At 52.5% G+C, this 17,349-nt stretch overlaps 2 protein-coding genes across 15 annotated transcripts in view; one reads left to right on the top strand and one right to left on the bottom strand.

Annotated features, from left to right (window-relative positions):
- The window catches only part of TTLL9 (tubulin tyrosine ligase like 9), a 75,779-nt gene extending 70,968 nt beyond the window's left edge, over positions 1-4,811 (bottom strand). The window contains exons 1-2 of one of the 2 annotated variants that reach the window (XM_031004827.3): positions 4,564-4,811; positions 4,324-4,397 (exon numbers count right to left, since the gene is read on the bottom strand). In XM_031004827.3, coding sequence (XP_030860687.1) covers positions 4,324-4,392 — 69 coding nt within the window. In that variant the 5' untranslated portion in view covers positions 4,393-4,397; positions 4,564-4,811. The remainder of the gene's footprint in view (positions 1-4,323; positions 4,398-4,563) is intronic. The other variant, XM_055373275.2, reaches the window with a different exon arrangement.
- DUSP15 (dual specificity phosphatase 15) overlaps positions 1-17,349 on the top strand; it is a 32,055-nt gene that overhangs the window by 4,061 nt on the left and 10,645 nt on the right. The window contains exons 1-9 of one of the 13 annotated variants that reach the window (XM_055373284.2): positions 5,259-5,363; positions 5,925-5,958; positions 8,443-8,525; positions 9,323-9,454; positions 10,594-10,643; positions 11,615-11,689; positions 12,643-12,708; positions 12,851-13,022; positions 13,919-14,518. In XM_055373284.2, the coding sequence (XP_055229259.1) occupies positions 12,650-12,708; positions 12,851-13,022; positions 13,919-14,191 (504 nt within the window). In that variant the 5' untranslated portion in view covers positions 5,259-5,363; positions 5,925-5,958; positions 8,443-8,525; ... (2 more) ...; positions 11,615-11,689; positions 12,643-12,649 and the 3' untranslated portion in view covers positions 14,192-14,518. Of the gene's footprint in view, positions 1-398; positions 521-4,825; positions 4,942-4,966; positions 5,207-5,253; positions 5,476-5,924; positions 5,959-6,214; positions 6,370-8,442; positions 8,526-9,322; positions 9,455-10,593; positions 10,644-11,614; positions 11,690-12,642; positions 12,709-12,850; positions 13,023-13,918; positions 14,533-17,349 lie in introns of those variants that run through there. The other 12 variants (XM_055373283.2, XM_063702333.1, XM_063702332.1 and 9 more) reach the window with 12 other exon arrangements.

Below are 17,349 nucleotides of genomic sequence, written 5' to 3'. Positions count from 1 at the left end.
TAAAGACTTCCAGGAGGAAATGAGAGTTGGCTTGGTAAGGAGGATGGGAAGAGCATTCCAGGCAGAAAGAACAGCATTAGGCAAAGTTGGAAGTCAGGGAGAGCAAAGCATGACACGGATCAGTAACTAGGAAAGAGTGGAGTAGAGGGGAGAGACGAGGTTTCGAAACCTGTTTGGTCTTGTTTCCTTTTTCACAGATTTGGAAACATAGCCGTAATGAAGGGAGTAGAGACAAGGGTTCCTACTCTGTCAACTGTTCCATGATAATAGTAATGCCAATGGTAATAATAATAATAATGTACTGTGTTCCAGTCTTTCTACTAGGTATTTGAAACATGTCCTCTCATTTATTCTTACTACAGACCTACAGAGGGTTTTTTTTCCTCCCTATTTCATAGATGATGAAACTGAGGCCCAGAGAAGTTTAAAAACTTGCTCAAAGTCAGTGGCAGAAACCACATCCCACAAGGCCTCCTTGTGTGCCATGCTAAGCAGGTTGGACATTTTCCTAAAGGTGTTGGTGAGTGTATGAATTTCCTGTTGCTGCTTGTAATCACAACAAACAAAGTGACTTAAAACAACACAAATGTAGTATCTTACAGTTCTTGAGGTCAGAGATGTGAAATGGGTCTCACTGGGCTAAAATGAAGGTGTCAGCAGGGTTGAGTTTCTTTTCGTAAACTCTAGGATAATCTGTTTCCTTGCCTTTTCCACTTGCATCCCTTGGCTGTGGGCCCCCTTCGATCTGCAAACCCAGCAATTACACCACTCCGACTTCTGCTTCCGTCATCTCATCCCCTCTGATTCCTACTCTCCCGCCTCCCTCTTTCACTAATAATGACACTTGTGATTATGTTGGGCCCCTCTGAATAATCCAGCATAATCTCCCCATCTCAAGATCAGCTGGCCAGGCGCGGTGGCTCACACCTGTAATCCCAGCATTTTGGGGGGCCAAGGTGGGTGGATCACTTGAGGTCAGGAGTTCAGGACCAGCCTGGCCAACATGGTGAAACACCTTCTCTACTAAAAATACAAAAATTAGCCAGGCATGGGTGGGCACCTGTAGTCCCAGCTACTCGTGAGGCTGAGGCAGGAGAATAGCTTGAACCTGGGAAGCAGAGGTTGCACTGAGCCGTGATTGCACCATTGCACTCCAGCCTGGGCGACAGAGTGAGACTTCGTCTCAAAAAAAAAAAGAAGATCAGCTAATTAGCAACTTTAATTCCATCTGCAGCCTTAATTCTACCCTTTGCCATGTAATATAACATTCACAGTTTCAAGGAAATAGAGTGTAAACACCTTTGGGGGGACCATTATTTTGTCTACCACAGTAATCCACTAAAGGGCTTTAAGCAAGGGAATGACAGGGTGAAACCCACATTTTAGCATCTTCCTATTATTGGTTTTGTAAAATGGTCATTTCATGATTTAAGACAGATTGGGCTTTGTAATAACTAATACTTCCAAAGGCTGAACAGTACATAGATATTAAATATGTTAGGTCTAATAACACATATGGGCTTTTAACTTGAAAGAATTCTTTCCTACATGTAATTTGTGTCTTCCCCCTTAGCACTCAGTGGGAACACAAAGGACTGTTACAATTGCCCCTCTATGGGTAAATTAAGGGACGTTGGCTCACCTGCCTAGGATCGCAGAGCTGCTAAGGCCAGGGCCATGGTAAGGAGCTAGTCTTCAGGCTCGTTTATCAGTGTTTTCTTTCTTTCTTTCTTTCTTTCTTTCTTTCTTTCTTTCTTTCTTTCTTTCTTTCTTTCTTCCTTCCTTCCTTCCTTCCTTTCTTTCTTTCTTTCTTTCTTTCTTTCTCTCTTTCTCTCTCTCTCTCTTTCTTTCGTCTTTTTTTTTTTGACAGGGTCTCGCTCTGTCATCCAAGCTGAAGTACAGTGATGTGATCACAGGTCACTGCAGCCTCAACCTCAAGCAATCCTCCCACCTTGGCCTCCAAGTAGCTGGGACTACAGGTTCGTGCCACCACACCCAGCTAATTTTTTGTTTTAATTTGTTTGTTTGTAGAGACGAAATTTCGCCATGTTGCCCAGGCTGGTCTCCAACTCCTGGGCTCAAGCGATTTTCCCGCTTCAGCCTCCCAAAGTGCTGGGATTACAGGCATGAGCCACCACACCCAGCATCAGCATTTCTTTACAGCATCCATGGGTCGGGCATTTGGGGAAACTTATGTCAGCACATCTTTGGCACAATTTTCTACATATAGCTCAGTGCCCAATAAACATGTGTTAAATTGGTGAACACCCCTGCTTTCATTTCTGTGACACAGATAGTGACTTTCAAGGCAGGAAGCCTGGGGGCCATCCTAAAATTCCTTCCTTCCCCCCACATCCAATCAATCTGCAAGTCCTTTCAGCTGCCCTGCCAAAATATTCATATATGCTGAGTCCATCCCCTTCTTTCCAGCTTCTCGGGTCCCACTCTCCCAGGGCACTGTCACCTCTTAACCTGAGCTGCTGCAGTGGCCCCCATAAAGGAAAGGGTCAGTGAGGGGTTGAAGTATTTGACTTAAATAAATAGATGACCGGGCCTCCCAGGTTAAATTTTCCTGTTGGATTTTTATCAGACAGAAGAGAAGGGAAACTTTAACTCCCAATCATGGCCATATGTGCTCCTGCATGCTCCGGCCCTAAACCGTCCTCTTAACACCTCCTGTAGCTCCCTCTACTCCAGTCCCACTGGCTTTTTACAGAGGCCAAGCTATTCCCATCATAGGGCTTTTGCCCATGCTGTTCCTTCTGCTGGAAATACTCTCTCCACTCTTTTTCTTTTTCATGTGTGTAATTTTTTATTTTTTTGAGACAAGGTCTCGCTCTGTCACCCAGGCTTGAGTGCAGTGGCACGCTCATGGCTCACTGCAGCCTCCACCGCCTGGGCTCAAGTGATCCTCCCACTTCAGCTTCCTGAGTAGCTTGGACTACAGGTCCCGGCTAATTTTTTTTTTTTTTTTTTTTTGTAAAAACAGGGTCTCCCTATGTTTCCCAGGCTGGTCTCAAACTCCTGGGCTCACACAGTCCTCCTGCCTTGGCATCCCAAAGTTCTGGGATTACAGACCTGAGCCATCATACCCAGCCAAATTTCTTTTAGAGATGGGGTTTTAGTATATTGCTTAAGCTGGTCTCAAACTCCTAGGCTCAATTGATCCTCCCACATCAGCATCCCCATGTGTTGGGATTACAGGCATGAGCCACCGCGCCTGGCTTTCCACTCTTTAAACAGCTGGGTCCTTCTTATATTATCACCTCTCAGCTCAAATGCCACTTATTCAGAGAGGTTCTCCCTGTCTGCTTTGTTTCCTTCATAGCAAACTGGGACCATTTGTAAATAATTTATTTATCTGTTTGCCTATCTTGTTTGCCTTCCCTCCTAGATCTGAGATGTCTAATATGTAGCTACTAGCTGCATATGGCTAGTAAGCATATGGCTAGTAAGCATTTGGAATGTGACTTGTCTGAATTGAGATGTGCTGTAAACGTAAAAGACACCAGATTTTGAATAGTTAATACAATTTAAAAAGGATATAAAATATTTCATTTATAGTTTTAAAATACTGACTATATGTTGAAATGATATTTTGGATATACTGAGTTAAATAAAAATATGATCAACAATTAACTTGTTTCTACTTTTTAAATGTGGCTGCACATGTGGCTGGCATTATATTTCATTTGGATAATGCTGGTCTATACCATTAGCTAATGAAGGTAGGAACAATCTCTACCCACTGCTGTGTCCCTAGTCTCTTATCATATACTAGATGCTCAGTATTTACTGAATAATTTGGTATTTATGAGAACTCTGGGCTTTTATGAGAGCTGAGACGGGCAGCCCCATGTATGCTATGAACTTGAGGGAGGAAGAAACAGGAAAGAAACAGTTTTATTTTTCTCCAATCACTGTATTTCAAAGGGCTCTGTGGATTCTCTCTGTCCTGCTCTCTATCCACAATCCCCAGTCACCTACTGCTATAGATTGAGGGGTGGGGGTGATGGCTGAAGGAACAAAGCTGGTGCAGCTGCTTCTATTTCAGTCCTATAGGAAGTGTCTTGATTATTTTACATTCTCCAGCTTTGGTCCTAGAAGCCAGGAAGGGCTCACCTCAACATCCTCAGAAACAGATAGGGTTAGCTGGGGGTCACGGGGACTTTCCCAGGGTCATCTAGCAGGTCAGAGGTGAACAGGGCCTCAAACCTGGGTCTCCAGACCCCTTCCAGGACCCTGAACTCTAGCTATTAATACATCCTGATGTAGTCTCCTTCAGACTGGAACCCTCCCTCAAACCCCTCTCCCAACATTCACCTGTAATTTCTTGGGGCACCTAATGGCAGTTGTGCCTGGTCCCAGCAGAGCTTCCCTGGATGGCACCATCCCTCCTAGGGGCCGAAATGGATGGAAGGAAGGAGTGAGAGGATGGATGAATGGATGGGAAGATGGACGAGTGAATGAGTGAACAGGAGGGTGGGAGAATGGATGGGAAAGGAGGAAGGCTGGTTGGTAGGGTGTCTGCACGGGTGGAGAGGATGTATCGGAAGGAATTACCCACTTATCCCGTTCCAAGCAGACTCTGAAGAGCAGAGAGCCCTTGGCGATCAAAGTCCAGCCCCGTCACGTTTCTGCTAGAAGCCGAGGCGGGAGAAGTTGGGTGCTTTGCCCCGGGGCCCGCAGGGACGTCCAGGCAGAGCCGGAAGGGGGACGGGAGTTTGTGGGCCGGCCGGGGGGCTCTAGGCGACATCCCCCCATCCGCCCGCGCCTGCCGGTGCCAGGGTGGGGTAAGGCCCCCGCCCCCACCTCCGGAGGTGGCGGCCCCACGCGGCCCCAACAAACTGCCGTTGTCCCGCGGGCCGTGGGCCCGGCACACTGGGGCTTTGTCCGGCCCCCCGCCGCGACCCGAGGCGGGGGCCCCACATGACCGAAGGGGTAGGAGGAGCCTGCGGCGGCGGCGGTGGCAGCGGCGGCTCCACCACCATTTCCCTCCCGGGCCGGGGGTCGGCGGGCGGTGGCGGTGGCGGTGGCTGGGCAGGGCTGGGCAGGGCCGCGGACGCCAGGCCCCACGTTCCCCGCCAGGCTGCAGGCGTCGGGCCTGGGCCGTCAAGGCAGCTGTGACCGGATCGCTTCCCGGGCGGCGAGCTGGGGGTGCACCCGGACCGCCGCCCCCGGGATCATGGGCAATGGCATGACCAAGGTAGGGGGCGGGCCCCGCGCAGCCTCCCCGGCCCCCGCCCCGGCCGCCGCGGCCCGGCGCTGACCAGCTCGGTCCGCCTGCCTCTGACCTTCTGGTCTCGCCGGTCTCCGTGCGGCGGCATCTCCGTGTCCCTGTGACTCGAGACCGCGGCAGTCGGGTCTCCCCCTCTCTGACCCTGCGTCTCTGTCCCCGCTGTGTCCGCCCTCTCTCCGTGACTCTGTGTCTCTCGCTGTGTCTTGCTGTGGCTGTCACTCCCAGGCTGTCTCCCAGTGAGTCCTGCTCTCCGTCTGCATGTGTCCCTCTCCCTTGTCGCTGACTCCTCGGCTCTCTCCGGGGCTGTTTCTCCATCCTGTCCCGCCTCTGCCTGTCCTTGCCTTTCTGCCTCCCCAGCCCCAGAATTTCCATCCCTGCACCCTGCAAGTCCACCTCTCTCCTCTCCTCTCCTCCTAAGACCTGCCTTCCTCCTCTCCCCTCTCATACCCAAGCTGGCCTCCCTTGGTTCCCTCGGTTGGTTAACTGGCCCCCTAGCCCACCCTCCCCAGAGCCCCAGACCCCTCTCACAGAGGACTCAGGGCCCACAAAAGGGAAGAGAGTGCTCCCTGAGCCCTGAGGTCCATACCCTTCATGGGACAGAGAGGGGCTGTGGGCCCCCCAGCTGCCCTGGGGTGGAAGGGGGTGCAGCCCCTGCCCCACTGACCCTTGCCTGTCCTTCCTCTAGGTACTTCCTGGACTCTACCTCGGAAACTTCATTGGTGAGCACTGCCCACTCTGTCCCGAGGCCATGGCACTCTGCCTGTCTCAGGCCTGTGTCCACCATTCATGCCCTGGCCCATGCATCTCAGGAATGGGGTCGGGGGCAGGGAAGCGGCCCCAGGCTGGGAGGGGGGAAAGGCTGATGGAGGACAAGGGGTGCACGTGCAGGCGAGTGTCCCCAGGCTTGAAGGGACATGGAGGGAGCATGGGGGCCTGACACTGACATCCCTCCCCGCCATTCAGCCTTCCCCAGTGTTCTACCACCAGACCAAAGGGCCAGAGCAAAGGGCTCGGGGCCTGGGCTGTGGACCTGAGCAAGTCTACACCTGCGCTAAGCCTCAGCCTCCTCCTCAGCACAAAAGGTCCACCAGCTGCTGAGCGCTCTTCTGGCCCTGAGGTTCTGGGTTGAGGTCTGTTTGCGGGTGCTGCTTCTAGCGGGGAAGCTGGGAACTCTTCCCCCCCGCTAACTTCCTCCTTGTCAGAGGAGAGGTCCCTGGAGATGGGCTGGGCCTTCTTGTGAGCAGGGTCATGAGCACCAACACTGTCGCACCCCAGAGCCCTGGAGCAGCTGGGCAGCCTAGAGCTGGAAGTTGGGGGGGCGGTGAGCCGGCAAGCTTTGCATTCCCCACTCTCTCATCCATTCCTTCCACAATCTTCAGTCAGGAGGAGGGGACACCCATGTATAGATACCTTGTTCTTCAGGGGCTTCCAGGCTGGTGGCAGGCAGGCAGAGCTGAACATAGACCTTGGGTAGAAACCATGCTAAGGGGGCTGGGCGCAGTGGCTCACGCCTTTAATCCCAGCACTTTGGGAGGCGGAGGCGGGCAGACCACCTGAGGTCAGGAGTTCGAGACCAGCCTGGCCAACATAGTGAAACCCCGTCTCTACTAAAAATACAAAAATCAGCCAGGCACGGTGGCAGGCGCCTGTAATCCCAGCTACTTGGGAGGCTGAGGCAGGAGAATCACTTGAACCCGGGAGGCGGGGGTTGCAGTGAGCCGAGATCGTGCCACTGCACTCCAGTCTGGGCAACAGAGTGAGACTCTGTCTCAAAAAAAAAAAAAAAGAAAGAAAGAAAAAAGAAAAGAAAACATGCTAAGGGGCAGACTGATCCAGGGCTTGGGTGACTCAAAGTGGGAAAATCATTTCCATCTGCAGAGTCAGAAAAAGCTTTAGAGAGGGAGGGGCTCAGGTGCTTCACCCTTGTAAATCCTGGTCCCTTCCTTCCTGGGAGCTCCCTCAGCCGCTCATGCCACCTTGATTTCTGTGAGTATTTGGCCAAGTAAGGTCTGAACCCTCATGGTCCCTTCCTTCCTGGGAGCTCCCTCAGCCGCTCATGCCACCTTGATTTCTGTGAGTATTTGGCCAAGTAAGGTCTGAACCCTCTGTAAGTGTGCAGGCCCCATAAGGGCAGGAGCCACGAAGCTGGCCCCAGACCTCCAGTGCCCAGCCAAAGTATACACATGGTTAGCACTTGGTAAATGCTCGTCGAATGAGGAAGTGGAGATAGAGGGGACATGTGTTATTCATTCTGAATATAAAAGATCTGCATACGCTGGGTATGCAGCCCCTAGAGAGGGCCACTGTTGGGTACATCCTTGTTCATATATCTTTGTAGATAAGGACATAATATTTAAAACAAAAGTGGAAGCTTATTCTGTATCCTTAAAAATACATTGTGGGCAACAGCCGGGCACGATGGCTCACGCCTGTAATCCCAGCACTTTGGGAGGCCAAGGCGGGCGGATCACGAGGTCAGGAGATCGAGACCATCCTGGCTAACACGGTGAAACCCCGTCTCTACTAAAAATGCAAAAAAATTAGCTGGGTGTGGTGGCGGGAGCCTGTAGTCCCAGCTACTCCGGAGGCTGAGGCAGGAGAATGGCGTGAACCCGGGAGGCAGAGCTTGTGGTGAGCCGAGATTGCGCCACTGGACTCCAGCCTGGGCAACAGAGCGAGACTCCATCTCAAAAAAAAAAAAAAAAAAAAAAAACACAACATTGTGGGCATCATTGCACATCAGCATATAGAACTCTTTTTAATGGTGGCACACTGTGCCAAAGTATGCCTACACCATTAATCATCCAGTCCCTTTTTAATGAACACTAGGTTGTTCCCATGTTTAAACTATTTGTGATATAAGCAGGACTGCAGAGAACATCATCCTCCACACACAGCTTTCTGTGTGAGCAAGCGCTTCTGTAGACAAGATTCCTAGAAGTAGAATTGCTGGGTCAAAGAATATGCCTGGGAAGGGTGTTTTGGATGGAAAGAACAGCATGAGCAAGGATGGGGATATGCTGTACTATTACTTGCATATGCCCCAGAAGCAAGAGGATCAGGGAGCCGGCAGAGCGTGGGCCAAGGTGGAGTGGCGGGGTGAGGGGGAGAGCTGGGCAGGCAGTGAGCTCCCTCCGCACTTGGCCATCAGGGACAGATAAGTCACGCCAGCCAGATTGGCTCAAGCATCCTGTTTCTTTCAGATGCCAAAGACCTGGATCAGCTGGGCCGAAATAAGATCACACACATCATCTCTATCCATGAGTCACCCCAGCCTCTGCTGCAGGTACTTCTTACCCCCATCCCAGGGCTATGCGGGGGTGGGAGGGTGCAGACCCGTTTATCAAATATCTACTATGTGCTAGGTGCTATGCTTCCTTCTTGACTCATGTTAACTCATTTGGTCTCCACCACTGGGCCATTTTACATTATCATCCCTATTTGGCAGCTGAGGCCCAGAGAGGTCAATTAACTCACCTGAGGTCACATATCCAGGAAGCTGAGGAGTTGGGGTATGAACACAGGCCATCTAGCACCAGAAGTCTCACACTGAACCTTAAAATGGCCCCCATATGGGCTTCCCATGACCCAACTGGATGGATGAATCCAAATGGATGACTCTGGGCTCTGTATCTTGCTATGCAACCTTGGACTGTGACTTCACCTCTCTAGGGCTTTGATCCCTCAGCTCTGTCTGCCCCCAGGAGGCTGCTGTGAGGATGCAAAGGGACTGCAGGATGGTGAAGATGCTTTGCACACTGTAAAGCATGGTCCCCTCTAGAGCGGTTGGTGCTGGTATTATCAAGTCCTGGGAAAGGGGCATGAGGGTGTTAGGACCCAGCAGAGGAAAGTAATAAATCCAGACTACACATGCTTATGTCAGGAACATCTTCACTGTTTATTCGCTCTATGACATTGGGGACAGGACTTTGCCCCCTCTGAGCCTCAGTTGCCTGATCTGTAAAATGGGAACTTTATAACAGTACCCACTTCACTGAGTGGTTGGGAACCACATAAATAGATGCTCAACAAATCACAACTGATACTATAACAAATTTAATCATATTCTTATCCCATAAACAGAGCCTCTTCCTCCTTATCTATTAGAGTCTGTATCATCCACTGGAGAGAAAGAACCATGGGCGGGAAAAGGTCCTGGAGATCTGAAATGAAGACCCGGTTCTGCCATAGACTTGCTGTGTGATCTTGGCCAAGGTCCTTCCCTTCTCTAGGCCTCAGTTTTCCCATATGTCAGATTTGATATTCTCTAACAGCAACCTCTAATAATCTATGATTTTCAATGTCATTCAGAGAAGAAATTTCCAGGCCATTGCAGTCTTATTTTGCCTCATAGGGCAGCCTCGTTTGGGAGTATTTGGAGTAAACAGTCACTAGAGTGCACGGGGAAGGTTGTCAAGTCATGAGTGTATTTACTAATGAAATGACAGCCTACACAATGAGTCTCTGCTCCTACGGCCCTTCCTGCTTCTCCCAAGCATCTCTCCTTCCCCCCTCCATCAGCAAATTTACCAGGCAGGGTTTGATAGTACCACACAAACCCAAGGCCAAATGTGTTGCAAAATGAAATTGCAAATCTTGCCAAAGATGCAGGATGTCATGACCTTGGGGAATGTGAGTGAGAGAAGGGCTGGAATCTCACACAAAGGCATGGACAAATGAGAACCTGGCTGGTGGTCCCTTAGTTACTGCCAGTGATGGGCCTGGCCCCTGAAAAGAGCCATTTGAATATAAAAATGTTAAGACAGTTTCTTGAGAAAAGCAAGGAGGTCCTCAGGAGGCGGGCAAAAATAATCTTCATGATATTGTGTGGCTAATCAGGAAACAAAGGACATCACAGCAAGTTCGTTGGAAAAAATTCCTGACAATTTATTCCTTGATTATTCTCATAATTAGCACATCATTTTATAACCATGATTCCTGAAATGTATACTTGTTTTCGTGATTTTTGTTTCTTTTCAAGATAATCAAATCTGCTTTACCTTTTTTATGATGTAATTTTGTAATTCCCATTTGGAGTGGAGTCCCTTTAAGTAGCCCTTTCCTGGCTACTTGATAAAGGTTCCTGGGTCCCTGTTGGGAGGGATAGGTGACATCATGCCCACGTCGCTGATGGGGTTAGGAGACACCATCTGCTTAGAAGGTTCAGGAATCACAAGTGGTCACAGCTAGGAGGCCTCAGAGATGACAATTACTTTCTTTGGACAGAGAGGACCACAGTGGGCCAGAGAGGGGCAGGAACTGGGCCGGGGTTATGCCCTGCCTGGGCAGCTTAGACCAGCATCAGGGAGGGTTGCAGCCAAGGTCCCCTGCCTAAGTGTATTTTGTACTTGTAGGATATCACCTACCTTCGCATCCCGGTGGCTGATACCCCTGAGGTACCCATGTAAGTTCCCCGGGATGGACCCATAGATGGACAGACAGCTGCCTTCTATGGTGGGGGAGGGGGAGGGGGTTTGAAGGAGGACAAAGTACTCAGGCCAGAGAGCTATCACAGGTGTTCAACTCAACCAGTCCCAGGTTTGACTCTGTCTCAACCATGCCCTTGTGATAGGCCCTTGGCCAAGACTCTCCACCTCCCCGAGCCTCAGTCTCATCAGCTATGAAATGGGAAAAGGACACTCTGTACCTTGGGACCAGCTACACCAGCTGATTTGAAAGGGTCACATTCAGCCTGTTCCTGGCCTTGGGGTTAAGACATCTGAGTTCCAGTCAGGCTTTGCCATTTACTTGCTGTGTGACCTTGAACAAATCACTTCCCCGCTCTGGGCCTCACCTGTAAATCAGGAGTGCATGATCAGAGTCAAGGAGGCTTTCGAAGATCAGATGACACAGGTCAAGGATCTAGGATAGGGCCTGGAGTATAACTGAGCTCAGAAAACGGGATTTTTGTTTGTGGCATCAGCAGTAGTGCCTCCCCGCTTGGGATGAAGCCAAGCAGACAGTGCTGCCTCTTGGGAATCTTGCTCCCAGCCTGCTGCTGCCCATCATTGTGCCCAGGTGCTCTGATTGCAGACCCCAGAGGAGTGGGACCCCTGTGTTTCCTCCCACCCATTTCTCTGAAAGGCCACAATAAACCCAACATGAAAACAGGGTCCACAGGAGGAGTGCTCCTGCCTAGATGGTGAGATTTGCCCTGACTGGTCTCTCTCACTGCCTGAAATGCCACCATTCTTGCTTCACACAAACACACCTCCAGCTCATACTAAGTACTGGCCCATATTCACTGCATGTGCTGGCTGACCTGGGGACCCCAGGGCTCTATGTCCCTTGCTATCCTGTAATTGGGGTGGGGGCGGAACAACTTCCGAGAGGTCTGCCCTGCAGTGCTCCCTACCCTATTGCTTTCTCCTCTAGCAAAAAGCACTTCAAAGAATGTATCAACTTCATCCACTGCTGCCGCCTTAATGGGGGGAACTGCCTTGTGCACTGGTGAGTTAAGCGGAGGGGGATAAGGTGGGGGAGGAAGGAAGTGGCTGTGCCCTCTGCTGAACACACACTCTCCCTGTGGCAAGGTTGGACCTGTGAGGGATCTTCTCCAGCCTGTCACAGTGCCTGAGGGCCCACCATTCACTGGAGAGAGGCCAACCCGGGACTCTATTCCTTATGAGCTGTGTGGCCATAGCCAAGTAGCTGTTTCTCTCTGAGACTCAATGTCTTCATCTGTAAAAGGGGGAAAAGAAAGCTGACCTGATGGGACTGTTGGGAGGGATAGGTGAGGTCATGGAGGTAGCTCGTCACCCTCCAGTAGTTCTGGGCCTCCCTCCTCCCCTCCAGGACTTGGAGGTGATGGTGCAGGGCAGTGGGGAACCCCGAGCTGGGAGACAGGAATTCTGGGTCTTCCCAGTTGCCCCTCGCTCAGTTGATGTCATTCATTCCTTAACTTCTCACTGAGGGCCCATCCTATCCAGGCTCAAGCTGGCTCTGCTGGAGGCCCAGCAAGGAGGCCGGTTTCCCAAGCCTCATTTCCCACCCTCTCCCTCCTTCCCCTTTCCAGCTGTACTAACCTCCTCCCCATCCTCCAAATCTACGAGGCTTATGCCTCATGGTCTTTGTACACACTGCCCAGAAGGTTCCTGACTAACCCTTATCCATCCTTCAAATTTCATTGATGTCTATTCCTTGGGAACCCCTTCCCTTACCCCACCCCACCTATAGATTAATGCCTCTTCCTATGTGGATCTCCTAGCCCCTAGACTCATCCTCAAAGCTATTATCACCACCTGGAATTGATTATCTGATCAACGTCTGTCCCCCCCAGCCATACTGTAAGCTCCAGGACAGCAAAGACCATGCCTGTTTTATACCCGCTACATCCCCAGTGCCTGAAAAAGAACAGATGCTCAGGACATATTTATTGACTGAATGCATGGTGTTTCACTCAGGCTTTTGATGTGGGAGAACCCAGGGGATGCTCTAGACAGAGGGAACAGCATGGCAAAGGCCTGGAGGTGGGATGGCAAGTCCTGACGGGTCCCTTATGGTTGGAGCTCAGGAGGCAAGGGTGGGGGAGTTGAAGCAGGGTGGGGTGCCTGGGGGGCACGGAGGACATTGGATCTTACTTGAAGCCTGAGGGGTTGTTGGGGATCCCAGCTTTGCAGGCATCTCTCGCAGCACCACGATTGTGACAGCGTATGTGATGACTGTGACGGGGCTAGGCTGGCGGGACGTGCTTGAAGCCATCAAGGCCACCAGGCCCATCGCCAACCCCAACCCAGGCTTTAGGCAGCAGCTTGAAGAGTTTGGCTGGGCCAGTTCCCGGAAGGTAGGGATGGGGTCAAGGGCTGGGTTGGGCCAGGGGTGGGAGATCCTTCTTCCCACTCGAAATGATCACTGATTGGAACATTTTTAGCCTGTGCCTCAGACCCGGATTTTTCTACGGTCTCAAACTCATGGCCTTTGAGCTAATCCAGCTCCTAGGTGTATTTTGTTAGACAGCCAGGTGTTTTCTTTTTCAATTTAGAATTTGAATGCCTTTAGATCAGTGCGGGCCCTTCCATTTGACCAGGTCTTCCAGCCCTCCCCACTGCCTGCCCTACCTGGCTGGAACCTGAAGGATTTGAGTGTTTGACCCCATCGGGGAGAATTGTCCATGTCCTACTCCATCCCTCTGTCCTTGATGAGACCACAGCAGTTTCCCTCTTATACCTCTTGGGCAGATGCTACGTAGAAATGTCAGGAACTAAGCCTCCCTGGGAACAAAGGATGAGAGGGGGAGGGCTCTCAGCAGGCTGAGGGCGGTACCCAGAGGCTCATCTGCAGCACGGCGTTGGGAAAGAGTCGGGCAAGGAAGAAATCTGTGGAAATGGGGTTGTGAGCACAGAGGTGCAAAGTGGGAGGAGTTACCCAGAAGTGCAAAGCGGGAGGAGTGATCCCCGCTGGGCGCCTGGGGGTCACTTTAGCAGGTCTGGAAGCTGGAGTGTCAAAGGGGGAAGAGGGGTCAGGGAGAGGGAAGGGCCTCCTAGAAGGGAAGAGGGACTCAGTGAGGGGATGGAAACCCCGGAGAAGGGAGGCAAAGAAGACGCTCAGGAAGGGAGGGGCTCAGCGAGGTGTGGGACGCTCGGAGAAGGGCGAAGGTTGGGAGGGTGGGGGCGGGGCCGGCTGCCTTGACCCCGCCCCGCGGCCGGCCTTGACCCCGCCCACCTCACCCGCCCACCCCAGCTTCGCCGGCAGCTGGAGGAGCGCTTCGGCGAGAGCCCCTTCCGCGACGAGGAGGAGTTGCGCGCGCTGCTGCCGCTGTGCAAGCGCTGCCGGCAGGGCTCCGCGACCTCGGCCTCCTCCGCCGGGCCGCACTCAGCAGCCTCCGAGGGAACCCTGCAGCGCCTGGTGCCGCGCACGCCCCGGGAAGCCCACCGGCCGCTGCCGCTGCTGGCGCGCGTCAAGCAGACTTTCTCTTGCCTCCCGCGGTGTCTGTCCCGCAAGGGCGGCAAGTGAGGATGCAGTCCAGCCGTGGCTCCCCACTTCCTCCCGACTGGCTCCCTTCGGGGGCTGTCTGCGCCTTCCACGCCCCCCAGGACGGGCCCAGAGGCTGGGGGAGCCCCGCGGCGGCCTGAACCCTGCCTCCCGCGCCCGCCCTGCTCGTCCGCGTCTGCAGTCAGCGTCCCCAACCTGTGCGTCTCTGTGTCCGGGCCGGCCTGCTGCAGCCACCTGGTGCCTTAGTCCTTGAGCTGGGGGAGGGGGCCCACCCTTAAAGGCGGCGGGAGGGGAGGGAGGGGGAGTGGAGGGTTTGACGGGCCTGGAGGGTATTAAAGAGACACAGAAGAAGCTGCCTGTCGAGTGCCTCCCAGTCATTCAACAAAGGCGGGGCAGTAGGATTCTGCCAGGAGCCAGCAGGACTGCCAGGGGCCAGCAGCCTGCAGAAAAGGGGATGCGAGGGAGCCTGCATCCCCTGGGGGCCTGAGGAGCCCACCACCCTCCCGCAACTGCAGTCTGCGGAGTTGCCTCCTGGGACCCCACCTCCTTCTCTAACATCTCCCCTCCCCCAAAGCCACGGTGTCCCGCCTGACAAGGCCTAAGTCCCTCCTTCTCTCGGAACCCCCTTCCACCTTTTGAACCCCTCTCCTCCACCATGAGGGGCCCCTCCCCTCCCCGACTCCCTTCCCTTCCCTGTGCACAAATAGTAGCTAGGAAGGTGAGGTAGCGCCTCCCTCATCCTGACCTTTTACTGCATGAGTTCACTTAATCCTCAGGGAGGAAACAGAGGCTCAGAGAGATCAGGCAGCTTGCCGGAGCACACACAGCCAGAGCAGGGAAAGCTGGACGCTAGCTTAGTCAGTCTGAGTCCCATGATGGTAGGTAGTTAGGAAGCAGCTCCTCTGGTTTGGGAGGTTCCTGACAAGGAGGCTCCACCCCCAGCTAGTGGGAATGACCCTTCCTGCCAAGACTTTAAAGGCCAGGGCTGCCCATCAAAGCGGTAGCTGGCTCTGAGGATGAGTAGAAGTCACTGCAGCTGATATTTCCAAAACTAAAGTTAACCCAAAGTTGAGAGGGATCGAAAATAGCTATAACCCAATAGCCACTCGTATGGGGTTCTTAATATGCACAAATCACTGTGCTTAGGGCTGTCGGGAGGCACCGATTCCAGCACTGGAGCTGAAGGATGGACAAAATAACCTTCAGCTGCCACCCCAACTTCCTACTCCTCATTCATTCAACAAATGTCCATTGAGTACCTACTGTGTGCCAGCCATTGTGCTCGGCCCTGGGTATACAGCAATGAGCAAAACCTCTGCCTTCATGTAGCTGACATTCTGGTCGGGAAGACAGCAGATAAAAAATATGTCAGGTGGTGAGGGAGTGGACCATTTGGTTATCTGGGGGAAGCATTCCAGGCAGACAGAACATTAAGGCCATGAGTTAGTAACCTCCTTGCCAGTAACCTCCAAAACCAGAAGGAGCTGCTTCCTAACTACCTACCATCATGAGTTAGGGTCTTTCCCTTCACAGTTCATGTGAAGAGAAGAGTGGCTGGACTCACCAGAGTGCAGGGAGCCCGCAGTCCTCCAGGCTGGTTAATGGTGCTGCCAGACGCCCCATTTAAAACACCTTCTACCTCTGATGGTGTCTTCCCTATTTAAAAGCCTCCATGGAGGCGGAGGCTGCAGTGAGCCAAGATTGCGCTACTGCACTCCAGCCTGGGTGACAGAGCGAGACCCTGTTTGAAAAAAGAAAAACAAAAAAAGCCTCCATGGCCCCCATCATCTATAGGACCGATCTGATATTCCAGATCAATCCTTCAAGATGCTTCAAGAGCCGGGTGGCTACTGGAATATGGGAGCTAGAGGAAAGGAGGAGCAGGAAGAAAGCCCTCCCAGCAGGTACACATCAGGAACAATGCTTCCAGTCTCTGGTCAATGCTGGCTGGGTGCCCAGCTTTGTGCCAGTGCTGTGCAAAGGTGCAGGGAGTGGGGGGCATTCTCTCTCAGAGCCTCAGTTCCATGAATACAGCAAGGAGTGGAGCAATCTGAGCAACTTGATCTTTTTCATATCCCACATCTCCTTTGACAATTTAATGAAAGATGCAAATCCCCCCCAAAAAATGCATAGACATGAAATTTACATTCACTTTTAGGGGGTCAGAGACCCCCACCAAGAATCCACAAAGTGCAGGTGTAGCTGTCGGCAGGCAGTGTGGGGCACTGCTTAGGCTCCCGGGCTCTAGGGAGCAGAGAGACACATTTTGGCTCCTGGCTCCACCACCCACTAGCTCTGTGACCTTGTTAGAGGGCTTTAACCTCTCTGAGCTCAGTCTTAACATTAAAACAGGGCTTTTACCAACCTCATAAGCTGTTGTGAGAACCAATTGAGACACTGCAGGAAAGTGTTTAGCCAGGCCCAGCACTGTGATGAGCAGTCGGTAAGTGGGAACTCCTAATATTTACAGAAATAAGTGTGACCCCTGGACTACCTGCATCAGAACCTCACGGGGGAACTCATTACAGTGCGGGTTTCCTGGGCTTCCTGCCCAGAAAGTCTGATTCTGCAGGTCTGGGATGGAGGTCATGAGTATGCATTTGAAACGAGTTGTTGCCTCTCAGTTCTGGCAGGAGTTAGTTTGAGAAGCCCTATGCCTTTCCAATCTCGACAGTCCAGGTCCTGAAAAGAGACTGACAAGTTTCCAGGTGGGCTGGGAAGAGCAGGTGACAGTTGCAGACTGGGGCAAAGCTGTGTCTGTGGATGCTCATGGGGGCCGGCCTCCTGAGACCCGCAGAGCCCAGGCTACCCCACTTGCGTGGGTCTTGTATCTCACAGCGCCTCCTGCCGCCCCATAAAAGAGGATCAGTGCCCTCCAGGCTAGGCTGCTATGGTGAGGTGCAAAAGGAAAGGGCCTCCCAAGAGAGGGGACAAAACAGAAAGTGAGACCTGCCTGCCCAGACTTTCACTTTCATAGCCAAGCGGTATCATCCTGGTGACCCGTAGTCCCCAGGCCCACGTGGGTTGAGCCACTGCGAGTCCAAGACCTGGCCCCCTGAGCACTGCATCCCTGATGGCCAGAAGGAAGGAAAGGTCCCCGACGGCAGGTGACCCATGGCAGAGCCAGAGGTTCCCTGTGCTTCTGGGACTGGGGGGGCACAGATTGAGAGTGGGTGCTA

The sequence above is a fragment of the Gorilla gorilla genome, chromosome 21, assembly GCF_029281585.2.
Source record: "Gorilla gorilla gorilla isolate KB3781 chromosome 21, NHGRI_mGorGor1-v2.1_pri, whole genome shotgun sequence".
Classification (NCBI taxonomy): Eukaryota; Metazoa; Chordata; class Mammalia; order Primates; family Hominidae; genus Gorilla; species Gorilla gorilla.
This window is presented reverse-complemented; position numbering and strand designations above follow the sequence as displayed.